We start from the raw sequence: 20,593 nt of genomic DNA, 5'->3' as shown, positions 1-20,593 counted from the left end.
TATTCAACAAACATTTATTAAGCCTCTATTATGTGCCAAACACTGGCAGAGGTGTGTAAATAGAAGTTTTATATTTGTATGTTATTTTACAACTTTCAAATTACTTTAATATACAGTTCTACTTGACCTTCACATAACCACTCTACGAGAGCCAGGGTAAGTACTGTCACTTCTTTTTCAAAGATGATGAAACTGAAGCTAAAGAGGTTAAAAACAAGATTCTGGAGAAGAATCTGGATTAGCTTTTGAGTCAGACTAACTAGTTTCAAATTATGGCTTTCCCATCTCTTGCTAGGCATGCTCTGAGCAATACTGAAGCAGTTTCCTATCTGAAAAATGGGGAAATTAATAACATATGTCATAAGTAGTCCTGAAAATAAAAATAAGATAATATACATAAAGGTCTTAGACCAGTACCTGGCACAGCAAATGCTCCTGTTGTATCTTCATTATATCATTATTAGCATTTCCCTATTTTTACAATAATATATTCTAAGACTCACCGTAATTTGACATTTTCAAATTCTTTGACTTTTAATTCAGTGATTTCTCTTTGTCTCTCTAAATCTTGTGATACTTTCTTTAATTTGACCAACAGTGAGGAGAGAGAGTCATCTTGTTCTGCTACTGTCTGTTCCATCTCAGCCAGACGAACAAAATGCTTGTTGGTAGGAACTGGAGTGGGAGACTGTTTTATTAAATCCTATGAAAATTTGAATATATTAGCAATGGGCATGTATAACGCAATGCTGTACTTATTCTATAATTTTAATTTGGTTCCTCAAATGATCAAAATATAATATCTAATCTACAATTTAGTGATTTAACAGGAATGAAGGCTTAAAGAAGACAGGATTAAAGCTCATTCTTTATTGGTATTAACAAAATATAGGAAATAGAGAACTTATTCTTTGTATTCTCAATTTCTAGCAAAGTGTCTATATGTATTAGAGGGTCAATAAATGTTAACTAAATTAAGCTCAAAAATGCTAAGGTTGCACATTAAGAGACAAAAGACAGGCCATTTCACGCCACAGAACAGAAAGATCTCAGGAGGCAATTATCAGCTGAATTCAAAAGATGTAAAGCACTTAAATATGGGTAAGCTTAAACGAGTAGAATTTGAAAAGAAAGACAGGTAGGTTCATGGAAAACTCTGTATGGCTAAGGAGTGTAAATATAATTTTATGGGCAGTGGTGACCTACTGAAGGATTTGGGTCTAGAGAGAAGAGTAATCAGAGCTGCATTTTCAGAAGATTATTTTGGCAACAAAAAGGTAGGGTGGCTTCTACTCTAAAAAAAAGAGAGCTGAATTTTAAATTATATGCTATCAAAAATCAATAACAAATCGAACAAATTAGAATCTTACCCAAGCTGTTTGTTTGAATTTATTGAGTGAACTATCAGCCTGTAGTTCTAATTTATTATGAAGAATATGAAGGTCTTCCTCATGCTTCCTAACAATTTCTCTTTGCTCCTATTTTAGAGAAAATCAAAACTGTATCTTAAATTGCTATTTGAATAAATTTAGAAGATCTTAAATATTTTATAATCTCTAGTTTTTTCAAATCTCTACAAGATAGGGAAGAAATAACATCTTCATGCAAATATTTAGACCAGTATACATCTCCCCTAGCACATGTTCAAGCTGACAAGCCCAGCTTCAGATTGTAATTTATTCTAAACATTAGAATAACATGTGTATCTATTATCTTTTAATTTGTTTCTAGAAAAATTTTTAAATGTTAGATTTTCCTCCCTTAGTTCTAACTAATCTGATTTCCCCTGATTCCCAGTATGATAGAGTTCATCCTAAATTATTGCCTCAATCCTTACCTATAAATTGAATTAATATATTTCAAAATCATACGGTTTCACCATGACAGCTATTCCTGGTTTAGTCAGTCTATAAGAGAAAGATGCACATACACAAACTGCCAGTTTTACTGACACATCTATAATCCAATCATATCGAAGGAAGCATTCCTAAATAGAATCATTTGAACATAAGACATGAACTATCACTTTAGGGAAGAATAATATTTGGCATTTGGGTAAAAAACATGTTAATAGCATAACATAATATAATAAAATACCTCTCTGGCTTTTTCTAGAAGATGTTGATATTTCTTTAACACTTCTTCCTTTTGATTTAACCTTGCTTGCATGTTTGCAATGGTTTGATGAGCAATTTTCAATGTGTGATGAGATTTTGGTTCCACTTCTTTTCTGCCTAGCTCAGCTATAAGCTTTTCTCTTTCTGCAGTGGCAGGCAATCGAATCCTCAGTTCATTGATTACTTTGTCTCTTGAGAGAATATTTTGCTCTGCTAACTTTAAAGTAGATTCTTTTTCTTTTAGCTTCTGCAATGATTAAATCACAATAAATTATTAAAGTATTTTTTTCCTTTAAAATGCTTCATCTGAATTTTAGTTAGATTGGTTATTAGCAAAAAAAGGAGTTTCACTTTATTTTTCACAGCATATTTACCATAGCCATCTGATAGTTAGTAAGGTTAAACTATTTCTATGTGGCAGTACAGTTAATAGCATGTACTATTTATTTATAAGATTATTACATGTGTTAGCAACTTCACTGGTAAATGAAAATGAAATTTAATTAAGGTACTTAATCTAGATCTTGCAGTTGAGAACTAGAAATGTGTGGTGTTTCTGGATGTAGGAAAAAAATGTAACAAATCATCTCTTTTATTTTAGTCCATTGACTATCAAAGCTCTGGAAAACTAATCCATAAAAGTCAGCTGAGCAAAAACTGAAATTTTAGTGGCCCAAGCCAATGAATCATTATTATGAAACCTGTAGTTTATTAAAACAAACATAAAATAATCCAAAAAAGTTTTTACTCTTCAGAAGGTACTTTAAATCAAGTAACTAAGTGGCAATTCACATAAATGACAAATCTTACAATTACAGAAGAAAATCCAAGTTTCCTAGATTGATTTGAAATGTACAATATAATTTGAAAAGCTGTTTTGAAATTTATTTGCAGTAAATATGTTTAGATGGAAACTAAAATGAAAATCATATTTAGTTTATATAATTTTCTGAGTAATTTAATAAAGATGATAGATTTGATCACCTATTAATCAAATTCAATATCTAGATTAAAGTAATAAGTAATGTTTAGTTTACCTTCAACCATTTAACCACGCATAAAAACAAATGAGCTGAAAAGTGATTCACAGATTATATAATAATACACTACAAAGTAAAACATAAAAATAAATCAGAATGAAAAGATCATATAAGGAAAGGTAATACATTGCTCATAAAGATATAATTAAATGCTTTTTGTTTCTTTTCATGCTCACTATTACTTACCAGTGTACCTAAAATGACAAATAGTTATTAAATGAATAGTGGATTCAAATTAGTCATATTTGCTGTTCATTATTGGCTATTACAACCATTATAGGAGAATAGGGACAGAGAGTGGAATAAGCAAGAGATTCATCATTCTATGATTTGTCCTCAATAATAAATACTATTTAGAAAATTTGACAAACATAACCAATAATACAGTAATTAAAAAGCAAATTCTTCTAATTACCTCTTCTAGTGATTTGCAAGTTGCCCTTGTTTCTACGATTATTCGAACATTCTCCTTAATTTTTCTTAGTGCAATCTCAAGTTGATTAGGGAGGGGCAAAGTAGGGTCTGGTATTGATCCTGTAGCCTCTTCAAACTATTAAGAAATGGTATGTTTTTTAAAAATGCAGTTGCAGCATTGAGAATAACATTAATTTTTACAATTGTATGACAAAAGATAGATTAAATTCCACTTATATTTTAATATAAAAAGATAACCTCAATTAAAATTATAATACATCTGATTTAGAAAATATTTCTGTCAGTTAATGCTCTAGGCCATGCTACAAAGTAGCAAACAGGATTAATCATTAATACCTTTTGTGCAGCATTTAGTATTTCATTTTGCTGTCGGTCAAAAATGTCTAGTTGACGTTCCAGCTCAACTTCTCTTTGATCCCAGGCCATTTGTCTTTCTTCATGAAACTAAAAAAAAAGACAATGTGTGTCAGATGTACACACAAAGACACCAGGTATGTAATAGGCATTTTACATTTATTTTCTTATTTAAAATCATGACACTAATACTTGAAGTCACTATAATTATTTTTATTTTAGAAAAGGATACAAATTCAAAGAGGTGAAGTAACTTGCGTAAGATCACAGACATAGGCAGATGTGAGGTTAGGATTTCAACCTCTCCATCCATTCATTTATCCATGCATCCATCCTAAACATAAACTCAGTACTATTCTAGGCAGTGTAAACACAGCAGTGAAGTGTCTGTCACTATGGAACTTACATTCTAGTGAGAAGGAGACAACCAACAATCAACAAGTATGTAAGTAATATGTAAGAGGGAGACAAGTGCTATGGAGAAAAATTAAGATAAATAATCTCTATTTAAGGAATCTTTAGGTAGGATTTACTGTTACATATTAGGTGGCTGGTGAAGTTTGCACTGATAAGGTAAGAAGACATTTGAGTTAAGACCTGAAGGCAGTGAAAGCATAAACAACACAGGTATCAAGGATAAGAACAATCTAAGCAGAGGTAACAACAAAATTTCTGAGACAATCACATGCTTGATGAATTTCAACTCTCTCCAAAGCATATGCTTTAGTGTATACCAAGCTGCCCTCTACTACAATCAGTGAGAGCCAGTAGAAACTTGTAACTGTGAAAAGTCAAATGACCAATATCAAAATAAAAATTAACTTACCAAATAAATTTGCTTATATATTGCTCCTTTTAAGTCTAAGACTACTGTTATAAAAACTCAATAAATATAAAGTTTTAGAATAGTTTAGAAGATAATACATGAATTATTTTATAATCCATTAATAATGAGAGCTGCATTCAATTAAGAGAATAAGTCATTCATGCAATGTTCTTAAAATTTTAGCAAAAAAACACCAAAGTAAATATAAAATGAAACCTTGTTCTGCTGCACAATTTCTTCCTCTAGACTGCTGATTGTATGCTCATATTCAGAAATTATATTATTCAAATATTTTATTTCCTCCTTATCCTTGACTAATTCTCGATTTAGTTTAAGCTCTTGAAGACGAAGTTCTTCTATTTTCATATGCCAATTGGTTACCTAAAAATTACAAATTATATATACAAATGTAAATGCTATATAAATATTTCTCCATTGATTGTAATAATTTTAATTGAAATTAATGGATACCCTATAATAAAGAAAGATATAAAGTAAGATATAAAATTATCCTTTGTTGAGCCACATGGCAAATGTGATTTAGGATTTCATAGACATTTCTAAGAATATGTGGGCTCTTAAAACATTCTTCAAATTATGCTGGAATGGATATCACTAATATTCATTTTCATTTGCTATCATGTATTTATTGACCACTTACTATAATCATGTCACTGAAACATTGGTATTATTTTCAAAAATGGAAATCCTAAATATTATATTTCTAGCCTAGAAAATAGGATTCAGTTGCAAGACAATTATTTTTCATTTAATTCCTTCCAAATGGGGGTACAAAGCAAATCATATTAAAATAAATGTGGGCCCATTACTTAATATAAAATTATTTATAATTTTAAACAGATTATTTTATGTCTAAATAAATTGAGGAAGAAATCAATTGATGACCACTACAATGTTTAAAAATAGTATAATTAGTATTTAATTAAATATATGAATTTTTCTAGAGAGTTTAAAATTCTTTGCTGTTATACAATTTGAATACTTTCACTAAAATCTTTTCTTAAAAATGTTCCATTTTATTTTCACAAATAATAAACATTCAAATAGCCAAAATTCCTAATTTATAAAACCTAAATTAATGAATTATAATTGGAATTTTGGTTGCATATTATGCATTTTTTATATAGGCAAATATTAAGAACTTAAAATTATTATGTAACTCTTTGGGAAATACTGAATTTAAAATCAACATTTACCTTTTGGGCTCCCCTGGCATCCTTTAAAGTGCTTATTAACTCTTCTAGGCCCTTTAACTTTAATTCCATCTCCAAGGTTTTGTTCTCCATATTTCTATGTTCTTGCTGAGAATTTTTCATTTCTTGCATTATCTTAATTTTGTCATTTTGTAGTTGAATCATTATTTTAGAGAACTTTTCCTGTTGTGCCAAGGGTAAAGCTCCACTAAACTGTCGTCGTAGAGACTGAATTGTTTGGCGCAGATGTTTTGCTCTGTTTCTCCCCTCCAAACGAGCATAATAGAGAGCCTGTTCTTTTTCATCGAGTTTCTGTTCTAACCGCAAATTGTAGGCCTCCACCTTCTTCAGTTTAGACGTAACTGACTCCAACTTACCAAGAGCAGTAGCCTCACTAATTTGAAGAGAGACAATACATTGGTGCAACTTGGCAATTAGTGCCTTTTCATCAGACTGTGCCTAATTTTAGAAAATACATATATGTAGTAAGTTCCAGGTTTGTTCAATGAAACTTATCAGGGATTTAAAAATCACAATTTATTAATACTAAATAAAGTTTTAAAATGGTATGGTAAATGAGATTCTACAAAAATCTAACTTTGCTTTAATACAAATAATTACCAAAGAAATGTAAAAGAAAAAAATCTAAAAGCAAACAAACTTAAAATCCAAATTTAACTAAATAACAGTTGGAATATTACTAGTTTTTTTAAAGTTCCGTATACAAATAACAATTCTGGTATAATCCTGACTCAGATGATGTATATATTTTGGAAGTCAAAAAAAAGTATAATGTGAGAATATATGAAAAGCTACATATAAATATAAGAGAAAATATTGTTATTAGAAATTTACTAACTATTCTTTCTCAGTGTCTTAACTTTGTTCAGCAGCATAATGCATCTGTAGGCATCTGAATGCTTTTCTGAATTATGAACGGTATTTCAAATTATAAATGTTTTCTAATCAGATTCCAACTAACAAGAATAGGAGCCTCTGACTGGTATATCTTCTGATTAAGACTGTAACATCATCCCAGTATCTAATGTGAATTTAGAAAAAATGCAGATTCTATATAGCAGAGCCAATACTGCACATACCTGATAGTCCAGCAGTTGCATTCTGAGGGACTCTACTTCCTTGTCCCTGGACTGTTGATGTGCATTCAAAATTTCAACTTGCCTTTTGGCAATATCAGAAATCTCTCTCAGCCTGGGAAGTGTTAAGATATTTCAGGAACAACTAAGTATACTTTCTAAGTAAATAATACAATTAAAAATTTCTAGACCCTTTTTGCAAAAAGCCATTAGTTTTCAGCTTTGCACAAAATACTAAAACAGGGTTTCCTGAACTGTTTCATGAAGCATAATTCCATGAAATGATAACAAGTGTACTATTTAAAAACTCCATTCCTAACATCCCTCCCCATTGAAAATTCATAGTATACAATATTAAATGTTCTCAGAAGTTCTAACATAAATAATTACCTCAAATCGTACTTAATACATAGCATTTTCCAAATGTATGTGGCCAAAGAACCTCCACTTCTATACTTTTTATAGGATATTCATCGTAATTTGGAGTAAGCTAGGATAAAGTATTAAGTAGGTCTATCTGATACCATCATACAGTTAAGAATACAGAAACATAAAATTTCTAGATTCCATAACTGTGTTAATGGATGTTTTGACCTGTTTTAACTTATAAATTTTCACATTTCATATTCAGAAATGTGAAAACACACCAAGTATGCATTTACTACAATTACATAAAGAGGGGATTGTTGATGGTCCGTAAGTGCTTCCATTTCCCTTAAACCTACTGTGATAGTACAGGCAAAGTAAAATGTAAAGTCTCTTTACTTTTAGCTCAGATAAACCAGGTTTTCTTATACTGAACAGAGCTCTCATTGCCAGATATACGTTTTGATTAATAAAATTAATAATTAGAAATTAGTTTATTTCAAAAGGTAAGGTCCATGAGGAGATAGGAAGAATAAAAAAAAGTTGTCTTTCACAGTGAAAAGGGCATCAACGACTGATATTTCCAAGAGGACTATGAAAGCTCTAATGGAATGACTATAACCTTATGAGTAAGCCATAAAAATATTTTCACTAATTGTTTGTACTTGACAGATTCTCAGTGCTCCTCATATTTGCTACTGAAATAGCACTTAATTACAAAAGAGAGTGAAAGACAGCATCTAACTGGCACGCAGTATTCACTCCTTACATATATTTTGTGTACTAAACTAGCTAGGCCTGTTTCCTCACATAAAATGAAAACAACAATGTTACTTCAGGGTTAATAAGTATGAAAGAAAAAAACCTAGAATCAAACAAACTTAAAAATCCAAATCTAATTAAATAACAGTTGGAATATTACTGGTTTATTTTTTAATTTTCATAAGCAAATAACAATTCTGGTATAATACTTATTCAGTGTATTTTTTTAAGTCCCCCAAAAATATATAATGTGAAAATACGTGAAAGGCTATATAAAAATACAAATATAAAAGAATATATTATTTTTAGAGATACAATCAATTATCTCTATCTATAATAGAGTAAATATATGTTTAATACTTTGCACAGTGCCTAGTACATAGCAGATGCCTAATAAATGTTAACTTAAATCAAAATTTAATTTTCATTATATTTTTACAATAACCTTATAAAACAGGTAGAAGAGCTACTATTACTTTCTTACTCCCTTATTAGAGTGAAGAAACTTAAGTTTAAATACATTAAATAACCATTCCTGCTCCATTGCTCCTTCCCTCAAAAAAATCATTATGCAAAAGAACTGGACCTCACGGGGTCTTTATTCCAAATTCAGTGCTTTCTGCAATAATATTCCTGGACTCTGAAAATTACAAATCTTGAAAGGTCATTTCCTGAACTTCAATATTATTATTTAACCCTGTTAAAATCAATCTTGTTAATACTATTTATTCCTGTTCTTATATAAAGAAACCAGTATTAATTGCCACTAAGATTATTACCGCTATATGCTTGTAATTAGGTTTCTTAAAGACAAATTGGAGCTGACACACTTAATCAAATGACTAAAGTGTTTGTATGCACTTACTTTGACACTTCAACTTTTAGTTCCATTTCATTCTTCTCTAATTCTAGAATCCGTTGCCTATCAGCATCACTTACTGCCTTGCTCACACTATCAGCTAATTCATCTCTTAACATCTGTTCCACCTTCTGTGCATCCAAGTTGATTTTGGTAAGCTAAGAAAATGTAACATAAAAAATTGTTCAGATACATCAGTTTTTGGTGGGGTTTCTCTTGTAATTTAGCTTTTGGAGTACTACAGTCCTCTTTACTTTGTCTTGGTCCAGATATTAAATTGAGTGTGAGTATTAAGAACAGACTAAAGAAAGGAAAGAGATGAAAGAGTCAGGAATAAATTATGCAAACTCTGGTTATATTCCAATCCACTAAAAGTCATTTTTATTATGTAACTCACTAATAATGTCTTAACTTCTACTATTCTTAATTTGCTTAGAAATGTGGCATATTCATTATATTTTACTTCAATTATATCATCTATAAATAAATCTAAATGAATTAATAAAAACTTATTAATATAGATTTAGAGATTCAGTTAAAATGAACACAAATGATATTTATGCTTAGGAAAATATATTAAATCTTAAGGTAAGCAAGCACTATAAGAATGTTGTTTAAGCATACATTGTCAAATATTTGCAAACTATATTTACTGCCAGTCAATTGATTCTGACCACATCTAAAAATATAAAATCGCCTAGTAGAAGGTCCCTGAAAGCAGAGATTACTGTCTATTCTATTTCTTGCGATAGTCCCAGTCCCCATACAGGGTCTGACATATAACAAGCAATGAATAAATATTTTTTAAATGAAGGGATGGTAATGGAAGGCAATTCCAGTATTAAGTAAATAACATCCTTTTTGTACATTAAATCTAATAATGTAACCTTGGTGAGAAACAAGAACTCATTTACAGTTGTTTCATGTTTCATTTTAAACAATTCATTTTAACTACTTTCATTTTAAACACTTCAGATTTAAAAGTAAATCTTTTATTTACTCATTACATGCAACCCAAGCAATGTATTAATATGCTACTTTAGAGATCTAAACCAACCTCATAACAATGATACTAATTCTTTACTAATTGCATAACAAAAATTATAATATCAAACCTCTGCAAATTTGGTTTCCAATTCAAAATTACGTTCTTCCATTTGCTTTAATGAAGTCCTTAAGTGTTCATACATTTTTTGACAGTGTTCAGCCCGCTGCCTTTCATTTAATTCCTTCATTTCCAACATAGTTATTTTTTTTGAAATAGAAACAATGTCACTGTTCGTTATTGATTTCTTTGCCTTATCCATGTGAGATTCATTTCCTATATGTAATAATACTTAAGTCAATCTCATGTTGTTTACATTAAAATTACCTAAAATCTCAGGTATTTTAGCTATATATAAGGAGGCAATATTGTTCCACAGAAAGCAAATGAATTTTTGAATTACAACAAACCTGGACTTTATTCTGAGCTCTGTTACTTCCTGTCTATATGATGCCTGTCCCATTTAATCTCTCTGGAACGTACATTCTTCATCAATCAAATGATAATAAAAAATAATTGTTGAAATAACAAGGTAAAGGACTTAGCGCAGAGGTGTCAAATAGAGGAAATAAAAAAATGGTAAATAAATTTATATTTCACTCAAATGAGATGAAATGTATCAAAAGCAATGCAATAAAGCAACATGACTTTGTGACTATAAGTGCAATGATTTGATTTTTGAAGTCTCAAGAGCCAAGCTGAAAAGTAAAATCTAAAGCCGTATGATTGATTTTAACCAAATATGATCTTCTCTAACCATGAGTATTATTTGGTCTTTGTATACATCTCATATCAAATATTTTACATTCTTTTATTATTTGTTATAACTTAACCTTAAATATGTACTTATATGGCTTGTCTTTGGACACAAAAGTCTGTAGTTAAATGAAAAGAGAACTAAAAGCCCCAGTTTATTATGAAAAGGTATCACATAAGAGTATCATTAGTTACTTTCTAAATTGGGGGGAGAAGGAAAAAAACTTACACTTTTCCTTTATCTGACATGCTCTAGAAAAAGACAAAATTTTGTATAGTATTTTGCTTTTTAGAGACTTAATTAAAACCCATATGTTTAGGGTAGCCAATTATTTAAAAGAATTAATCAATGGCACACTTTGTAGATAGTCTTTTACAATATCGATAATGTCCCCTCTTATTTTTCAAGCTTCCTAAATTCAAGTTTTATATAACTTAGTTTTCTCAAAATAATATACATTTTTTTAAAAGAAAAAAATTTTGGTGACTGTCTCAGTTTTAAAAAGTACTTCACAATTCAGAATTGTAAAAATGTGGAAACATCCCAAGTACCCATCAATACATGAGTGGATTAATAGAATGTGGTGTATGTATACTATGGAATACTACATATTCACGAGGAAGGATGAATTAATGCCTTTTGCAACAATTTTGATGGAAGTAGAGACCACTTTCCTAAGTAGAGTGTCTACAGAATGGAAAAATAAACACCACATCTGCTTGCTATTAAATTGGAACTAACTGATGAGCACACATGTGCACAGAGGAAATGAAACCAAGCAGAAATCAAGCAGTGGGGAGAGGGGATAAGGGGATGGGCAAAAACCTACCTAACAGTACAATGAACACTATCTGAGTGATGGGCACACTTATAACCCTGACTCAAACATAACAAAATAAATACATGTAATTAACCAAAAATATGTATACCCTCACAATATTTTGAAATTAAAAAAATAATAAATTAAATTAAATTAAAAAACAATATTATGGGTTCAGTTCTACACCACTGCAATAAGGCCAAATCACCATTAAGTGAGTCCCACAAATTTTTTGGTTTCCCAGTGCATACAAAAATTATATTTATACTATACTGTAGTCTATTAAGTGTGCAATAGCATTATATCTCAAAAACTATGTACAATGTTAATTTAAAAATGTTATTTCTAAAAAATAAAAAGTACTTAATTATGTTCTCTACATGTCTTTAAAATATTAATATATGATTTTAGAATAGTTACTGTAAGTAGCGATCAAGTAACTAACAGAAAATCACCAAAAGAAGCTAAAAGTTCGTAAATCTGTTCTTTATGTAATAAGAGACCCATTCAAGCAACCCTAAGCAACTTGAAGAAAAAACTGAACTACATATAAATATATAAAGAACATAAAACCCCTGTTCCATTTTGCATTGTGCTCAATTCTGACAATGAAAAAAGTGCATTGCAGGTGCTGAAGCAGATTAGCCTCCTGATGTTCTTACGTTTGGAGTTTTCTTACAGAGATGGATAGAGTATAACAGCCCAGCACCAACAAATTCCTGGATGAAAAAAGCTAATGAAGTGACATTTTAAAACAAATATATAAGGGCAACAGGAAACAGGGAAAAGCTCTTAAAACTTCAGTGATATAAATCCATGTAAGGAAGAGATTAACATACTTCAAAATAATGGAATTGAAGTATGGAATTTGGCACTTAATAAAGTGAACCAAGAATCTACTAAAATTGTATATAATACTCTTACATATATATATAATACTCTTACATCTTATATAATACTCTTACATCTTAGTTTCAATGAAAGTCAATTCATATTTAATCTTTTTGAGTTAAAAAATTACATTTCTAAAAGTAGAAATCATATCTAAGATTTCCCAATGTGAGGCCTTTCTAAACCAAATGTCTTCATTACCAATTTAATAAACAACTCTATTTAGTAACAGAAACCTCAAATAGCTCCAAAGTCTAGAAAACTAATGAAAATATCTTATCCATAGAAGCAAATTTATTTGAAAATTATAAAGCACAATGGTATGAGATAAAATTATCAAAGCGTTCTTAACCATTTGGAAAACTAATAAGGAAAACCCTTGCAAGAGCCACAAAAATTTCAATACCTTCTGAGATAGTAATATCTCTTTCACATATACATGAAGATGTTCATTGTAGCATTATAAGCAATAGCAAAAATAAGAGCTATTTAATCATTCAGAAGAAAATTGCATGAATATTTACATTTATAAGTATGATAAATAAAATGGGAATATTTTTGCTATCTACTAAATACAGTATATAACAAATAATCTGCTTATTATAATTTAAAGTATATAAAATATATAAGCATATATAAGCAAAAAATGTGATTGTATAGTAGTGGAAGTATGGGCAATATAAAGGCAATACAAATTCTTTTCAAATTTTCCTTGATGTTTTATGGTGATCTTTTAACTTAAAAGTATCAGGAGATGTATAACTAATATAACTTACACTCTGAAAGAACTCATAATACTATTAATATTACACTATCACCAGTTTTCATTATTAAATAGTTCAAAATAGCTAATGCTTAGTCATAAATTTTTAACATGTATGACTTCATTAGAAACAAATCTAATTCAAGAACTGAAAACCAAATTTTGGTGGGGATTAGTACTGGATATTATTCATTAACTACCTACAAAATTAAAATGTTAAGCAAAGAGTTCATTTTTTTAAAATTAGTACTTTCTAAATATTGTCTAAATATTTCCTTTTCATTTGGTAGAGAAAAAGAATTTTACATGAAAAATAATCACTAGTAGATCTTAATCATTTTATATGATCAGAGTCATAAGACTTACCTAATTTAGTTTCTTGTTCCCAGGCTTGTTCAATAGTGTGAAGTTTTTCCTTGGTAATCTCCAGTTCTTTATTTACAGCCTCTATTTGTTCTTTTAAGGATGTATTTTCACACTGAATAACATCATTAAGAAACTACATTGCAATTTAAACCAATAACACAAAGTGATATTCTCTTAATTTTATGTAATATCTTCGAAAATTTACAATCTAGTTTTTTTACAAAATTAGAATTTCTTCCATATGTTTATACATATACATATATATACATATAATGTAAGCTATTATTTAAAAATAATCATCAAAATACTGTGTTTCTAATATGTGACCCTCAACTTTTGAGTATTAGCTTCTACCATTAAAGCTATACATTCATTTTGGCAAGCTAGAATACTCAAGAGTTTTACAACCTTCACAAACTGGTGCTTACTTCCTTCCATTAGTTACTGAGCATCCCTAACATGCTTTAAGTGACAGATACTAGATGTTCATAGTGAAAAGAAACATAAAATTCTGGCTTTCAAAATTCTGACCATTTAGTGTCTGTTTCTATGTGTATGTGGAAGGAGTTGGGGAGGGTGTGGAAGGCAGCAGATAATAAAAAGGTAAGCAAACATAAAGTCCATTAAAAATCTCAACACCTAGAGAGAAAATACAGGGTACTGAGCCAGCGAATAATAAATGGGTGCATATATAAATAGAGTAGTTGAAGAAGGTCTTAAGCACCTAAGAGGTAATATTTAAGCTGAAGTGTGAGATCTGAGAAGGAGCGAGTCTTGACAAGAAATCAGCCATGGAAAGATCTGATGTATTTACTGGTCAACCCAGATGCTCTAAAAGCAAAAAAGGGTTTTGGAGTATTAGACAACCTGAGAAGAGAAAAGGTCTAAAGCAAAAAAATATCTGAGGTGTTAGAGGACTTGAGCAGAGTAAGCAAAAGTAAGAGTGAAGAGCGGTTTAAGATAAAGCTGGAGAGGTAATCAGGGGCCATAGCAAGCAGGACATGGTATGCCAAGATAAGGAACAAGAATTTAACAGTATAATGGGAAATAATTTGAGGATTTTAAGGAAGAAGCTTTAAACAATCATTTTGCCTGTGATGTGGAGAATAAATAAAGGATTAATTAAATAGAAACATGAGGGAAACTAGTCAGAGAGACGTTGTAGAAGTCCAGATAAGTGCTGATGCTGGTTAGGACAAGGGTGGTATCAGTGAAGATGGAGGAAAGAGTACACATATGAATACAATTGGGAAATCGATATGGTAAGGGAAAGGAATGACTAAGGAATAACTGTAAGGTAGCTCCTTGACTAACTGGGTAGGTAAGAGCAGCATATATTGAAATAAGAGCGATGATGAGAGAAACAGAAATCAGGAGTTCATTGTCAATATGTTAAATTTGAGATCCCCTTGAAATATGTAAGTTATAAAGTAGGTAATTCTATACAGTGGAATAGAGCTGTGAGAAAAAGTTAGGCTAAAGACATAAATGTAAGAGTTTAGCAACATAAATGTAATATTTGAAGTTCCTTTATTGTTTCTTTCAACAAATAGAATGCTTACTACATGCCAGGTACTCTAAGCAGTGGATTTCAATGGTAAATAAATTCCATCCTAGAGCTTGCATTTTAGTGGAATAGCTGGAAAATAAGTCAATATATATTACAATGTCAGGTAATACGTTATGAAGAATAATAAAAACAGTATGATGAGATTTTAAAAAGAGGATGCTATAATAAGTAAAATAAGGGAATAAAATGAGATTTTTTTTTTGGTAAAGTACATAATTATAGTCAATTTTAGATACTGTGAAAACACGGAGAAAAAAAAGAGGGCTGAGGGTGTTTTAAATAACTTTTAACCAATTTTTTTTCTTCCTTCCATCTTCTTTCACAGGATAACCCTAATCTTGCTCCAAATCCCATTTTCTCACACATACCCTGATATTTTACTCCCTCACTTATTACCACTCTCATCTCTAATATTCATCACTCTCTCTTTATTAGCTCTAAATTTTCTTTCCATCTTCCCTGAAATTTCATTGTTCATATTTATTACAAAAAAACCCCCACAAAACATAAAACCAAACAAATCCCCTTCTTGATTCTACCTCAATCAGATAATTTCTCATTTCTTCTATTAAATTTAGAGTTTTTCTATTGTTTTATTATCCATCAGTTTTTGTATTTCCATATCATCCACTCTGTTCTTTATATTTTGAAATCTGATTTTCACCATCTCTATTCTCATGAAACATTAAGTCTCAAAAAGTATCAATGATTTCCTAATCACCACATTTGATGACTTCTGCACTGTGACTCTTCATCACTAATCAGTCTTAGGTCAACATATCCTAGCTCAAACTCTGTGCTAAACAGGAGATGCTAAACACACAAAAATAAATTAAATAGAATTCCTCACATTCCAGTAAGGGAGGCAGACACAGAAACACATACAATATGGGGTAATATAAATGTGTACTATGTACAAAACCACATATAAGATATAGAACTAGTATAGACAGAGGAGTCACTTTATTCCATAAAGATCCTTGAGGAAAAAAGGTAATGTCTGAATAAAGTTTTGAAATATGAATAGAAATTCACTACACATATACACTAAAAGAGAGAAATGGTTTGCTAGACAAAGGAAACAGCATGTACAAGAGAACATATGTAAGAAAGAACACTGTATTGCAGAAAACTGGTAGTTCAGTTTCTAAAACATAAATTGCAAAACTCCTTAGGACATGAGTTAAGAATAATTAGAAGAGGAATTTGACCTTTACCCTTCAGGTGACTAGCAGCTTTAATAAGTTTTAAAGAAGGGAGCAACATGGTCAGATTCATGTTTAGAATGATCATTCTAGTAGCAGTAAAGAGGATGTAAAACTCGAGACAGAGATATGAGTAAACCCTGCCACAATAAATACAATAAAAAATAAAACTAAGACCTTGCCAGTAGGGATATATCCCTAGAAATGATGTTTAGAATTATAACTACAATGCAGGAAGTACAGGAGAGAAAGAGATACAACTAACAGGCTCTTAATTGGCTGATGGGTCTGCTATAAAAAGTATAGGAAATAGCCTTGAACATACTGAGTTTGAGGTAGCTGTCAATTAGCCTAATAGAAAATTCCTTGAAAATGGTGTAGGTGACAGTTTAAAAGAAAAAAAGACCACAAAATTTTTGGCATTCCTTACATTGAGAGGTAGGGGCTATGTTCTCTTTCATTATCTTGGCAGCCTTGTGACCTCTTTGAGCAATGGAAAACAGCAGAGAATAACACTATGTCACTTTGAAAGCTAAACCATATAACGTATCATGGTTTCCACCTTTTTCATTAGAATACTAGAGCTGCAGTCCTGAGTAGTCATGTATTTGTTAAGTTCAACTACTCTTAGACTACCATGCTGTGGGGAAGCTCATGTGTATAAAAAAAAACACATGTAGATACTCTACTGTGTTTTCCCAAAAATAAGACCTACCCATAAAATAAGCCCTAGCAGGATTTCTAAGCATTTGCGCAATACAAGCCCTACCCAGAAAATAAGACCTAGTGATGGGCGTGGCTACGCAGGATATCTGCACAACCCATGCATTTCCTCGTGGAGCGGAAAAGAAGAGAAGCAGCCCTTCTCATTTGCCCCATGAGAGCTCTATTGCTTGACATGAGAGTTGGGGGGCCAATGGTTCTAAAGGAAATAGAGTTGCAAGAAATTCAGGATGGAATTCGGGGTTTGGAGAATTATGATGATGTTCCAGGAAGAAGACAACGTAACTCTATTTGAATAAATGTAGATTGTTGTACCGTACTTAAAAAAAATAACACATCCCCTGAAAATAAACCCTAGGGTGTCTTCTTGAGAAAAATAAATATAAGACTCTGTCTTATTTTCGGGGAAACACGGTAGTACATTCTCAGCTGAGAATCAGCCTTAGTGTCATCCCAGCCCAGATTCCTGTGTGAAGAGAAGCTTCCAGATGATTCTAGTCTACACTGATGAAGTCACCCCCAGCTCAAGTCTTCCCAGGATGCGGCTCTGCAGAGTAGACAAGCCATTCTCACTCTGCCCTATCTGAATTTTGGCTCACAGAATCTATGAGCAGAATAAAAATGGTTGTTTTATACACTAAGTTTTCAGGGTTGTTTTGTTGCACTGCAATAACTAGGACACAGGCATTTAACATATTCTGTTGAACTGAAGTAATTAACTTAGTATATAAATGCATATATAAAAAGACAAAGATTAAATTATAAGGTATATCACATTTTTTAAAATTTTGAGGAAAAATAAAAAATATCCTTTTGGAAAATGATAAAATAGAGTTAAAAATTATTCAATGGTATGTTATCTACAAGAAATCTCTTACCTAGGATTTTCTAATGTTAGAGAGGATAGGACAGAGGACATGGAGAATTGGGAAAAAAGAAAATAAATTATTACCACACCTAAACATAGAGAATTTTCTATAAAAATTAACATAATCTCTTTGGCAAAAGAAGTAAAAAAAGTAAACTGATCATGATTACTTCTAGATAGCATTAATAAATAATGACCCAATTTTGTAGGAGTCATTGAAAGCTACACAGAATGTTTTATTTCAACATATCTCTCTAAGCAAGCAAAAGCCTTTTTGAGCTAACAGAATTAGATCTCATTCTACTCTTGTGAGAGGATGTTAAAAGAGAATAAGGCAAAGGACATAAGCCCTTATTTCTGATGAGGAAGGTGAACATATTAGTACAAGGTATGGAGGTCAAGGGGCTATAAGAGAATTACAAAGTCCATATTCACAGTTTAAGTGAAATTTATGATACTCCACTCTATTATTTTTTTTTTTTTTTTTTTTTAAGACAGAGTCTCACTCTGTTACCTTGGCTAGAGTGCCATGGCATCAGCCTAGCTCACAGCAACCTCAAACTCCTGGGCTCAAGTGATCTTTCTGCCTTAGCATCCAGAGTAGCTGGGACTACAGGCATGCACCACCATGCCCGGCTAATTTTTTCTTCTTTTGGTAGAGACGGGGTGTCGCTCGTGCTCAGCACCCTACTCTTTCACATCTCTAAAATAAGAAAGGATGGAGACTTGTATAGCTCATCCATGGTCCAGGAAGAGCCATAAAGGTCATCCACTTTTGGCTACATCCATCCTAATGAACAGAATTCAGAAACCATGAGAGAACAGTTTGCTCTGACAACAGGGGTAAGAGAAAGGGATGGGTACTTAATGGATACTTACGCCTCCTATGATTACAATACCCTATCTGTTTCATGCTCCTTTTTCTTTTTTAACACATTGACTGCCATGTGAGTTGTATTTAACTCAGGCTAGTTTTGAGCCTGGAGCCTCATGAAGCAAAACCCTGCAGTTGGTTCCTAAGAATCTTACTTGTTGATGCTCTTATTGTTATAATTAATATTTAATTGTATTCTAAAAATTAATATTTAAATTAAATTTTTAAAAATTAATTAATTAATTAAAAATTAGAATGTATTCTAATTTAATTCTAAAAACATGGATTGCCTTGCATATAACTCATGCACAGAAAACAATAAAAAGAAACAAATTAGAAAAGAGCGCTTTGTTTTAGTGAAACACCGTAGCCCCAAGGGAAAAAAAATTTTTTTCTACTATTGGAGTCAGTGCATGAAGTGCCTAGTTGAAAAGATTCAATGCAGCTCAATCATGCAAGTGAGCTGAGGATGACCTGAATGAAGTTCTCTGGAAGTCATTCTGCAACTATAAATAGATATGTTATATATGTGTGCATGTGTGCGTGCGTGTGTGTGTGTGTGTGTGTGTGTGTGTGTGTTGATATTCAGGAACAAAATATTTAGGATAAAATTTTTACCCAATTATACCTTGGTTAAATTTACTTAAATAGAGATAAACTTGAAATTAAAATTTCAAAAATCCTCCAAAACGCAAAGACATCATCAACGAAAAATGGCTAATATCACAAAGTTCAAGGATCATACAAACTTACCTCTAGGTGTTCTAAGTTATTTGTTCTTTGAACAAGCATATTATCTTTCTGCAAGATATCCCTGTATTTAGCAGTCAGTTCATTGTATTGTTTATTGGCCAGTTCTAGTTCAGACAGAGAGACACTGTTATCTACAACTTTTTGGAGAGCTGCAATCTTGAAAATGGCCATTTCCTATGTAAATAAAGATACACTGAGTTATGTTTGTATATTTTTTTTGAAACAGTAGCCACTTTTGAGAAGGATAACACAAGATAATACAACTAAAAACAAAACAGATTTTAAAACCATTTAGAAAATACATGATTTCCCATGTGAGTAAAAATCTGCAAGAATATTAATTTCTTCCTTACAATGATGCTATTTTTAATTTTTAATCACAGTAAAAATAAAAATAAAGTAAATCCTTTTATAACTCCTGTCATAGTATAATAAAATTTAATTAATTTGAGAAAGCATAATAAACAGCAACAAGAAAATATATCATTCAGAATGTATCACTGAATGACTCTTCTAAATTTTTTAAGATCAAAAAACAACTTTTGATAGTTGAATGGCAAAATTAGCATTATGATAAGTAACTTTTATAGCTTAGTTATTTCTGCTTATTATAAGTTAGACAGACTAGCTTTGTATCAAAAGAAAACCTTGTTCACATAAAGGAAACATTGTTTAAGGGCAAAAAACTTCCTATCATAGTTCTCTGTAATAAATAATGTCAAGGACTTTCAGTTATTTTGCTTCATATTCTATTCATCAGCTGTATAACTATTCAAAGATACTTTATTATTAACACCAAGAAGAAATGTCTGAACTTTTAGTTCTCTCCAGTAAACTGCTCTGTGATAAGCAAAAATTACATAGAAAAGTACAGTGAAGACTGTGATG

At 31.0% G+C, this 20,593-nt stretch overlaps 1 protein-coding gene across 5 annotated transcripts in view; it reads right to left on the bottom strand.

Annotated features, from left to right (window-relative positions):
- The window catches only part of CEP290 (centrosomal protein 290), a 91,080-nt gene that overhangs the window by 33,655 nt on the left and 36,832 nt on the right, over positions 1-20,593 (bottom strand). For 4 of the 5 annotated variants that reach the window (XM_076007121.1, XM_076007123.1, XM_076007124.1 and 1 more), the window contains 12 exons: positions 19,706-19,879; positions 13,713-13,824; positions 10,186-10,391; positions 9,077-9,228; positions 7,087-7,198; positions 5,990-6,445; positions 4,989-5,153; positions 3,929-4,036; positions 3,573-3,707; positions 2,098-2,364; positions 1,371-1,478; positions 504-703 (listed from right to left, as the gene is read on the bottom strand). In XM_076007121.1, the coding sequence (XP_075863236.1) occupies positions 504-703; positions 1,371-1,478; positions 2,098-2,364; positions 3,573-3,707; positions 3,929-4,036; positions 4,989-5,153; positions 5,990-6,445; positions 7,087-7,198; positions 9,077-9,228; positions 10,186-10,391; positions 13,713-13,824; positions 19,706-19,879 (2,195 nt within the window). The remainder of the gene's footprint in view (positions 1-503; positions 704-1,370; positions 1,479-2,097; positions 2,365-3,572; positions 3,708-3,928; positions 4,037-4,988; positions 5,154-5,989; positions 6,446-7,086; positions 7,199-9,076; positions 9,229-10,185; positions 10,392-13,712; positions 13,825-19,705; positions 19,880-20,593) is intronic. The other variant, XM_076007125.1, reaches the window with a different exon arrangement.

Source organism: Microcebus murinus, chromosome 10, assembly GCF_040939455.1.
Source record: "Microcebus murinus isolate Inina chromosome 10, M.murinus_Inina_mat1.0, whole genome shotgun sequence".
NCBI lineage: Eukaryota > Metazoa > Chordata > Mammalia > Primates > Cheirogaleidae > Microcebus > Microcebus murinus.
This window is presented reverse-complemented; position numbering and strand designations above follow the sequence as displayed.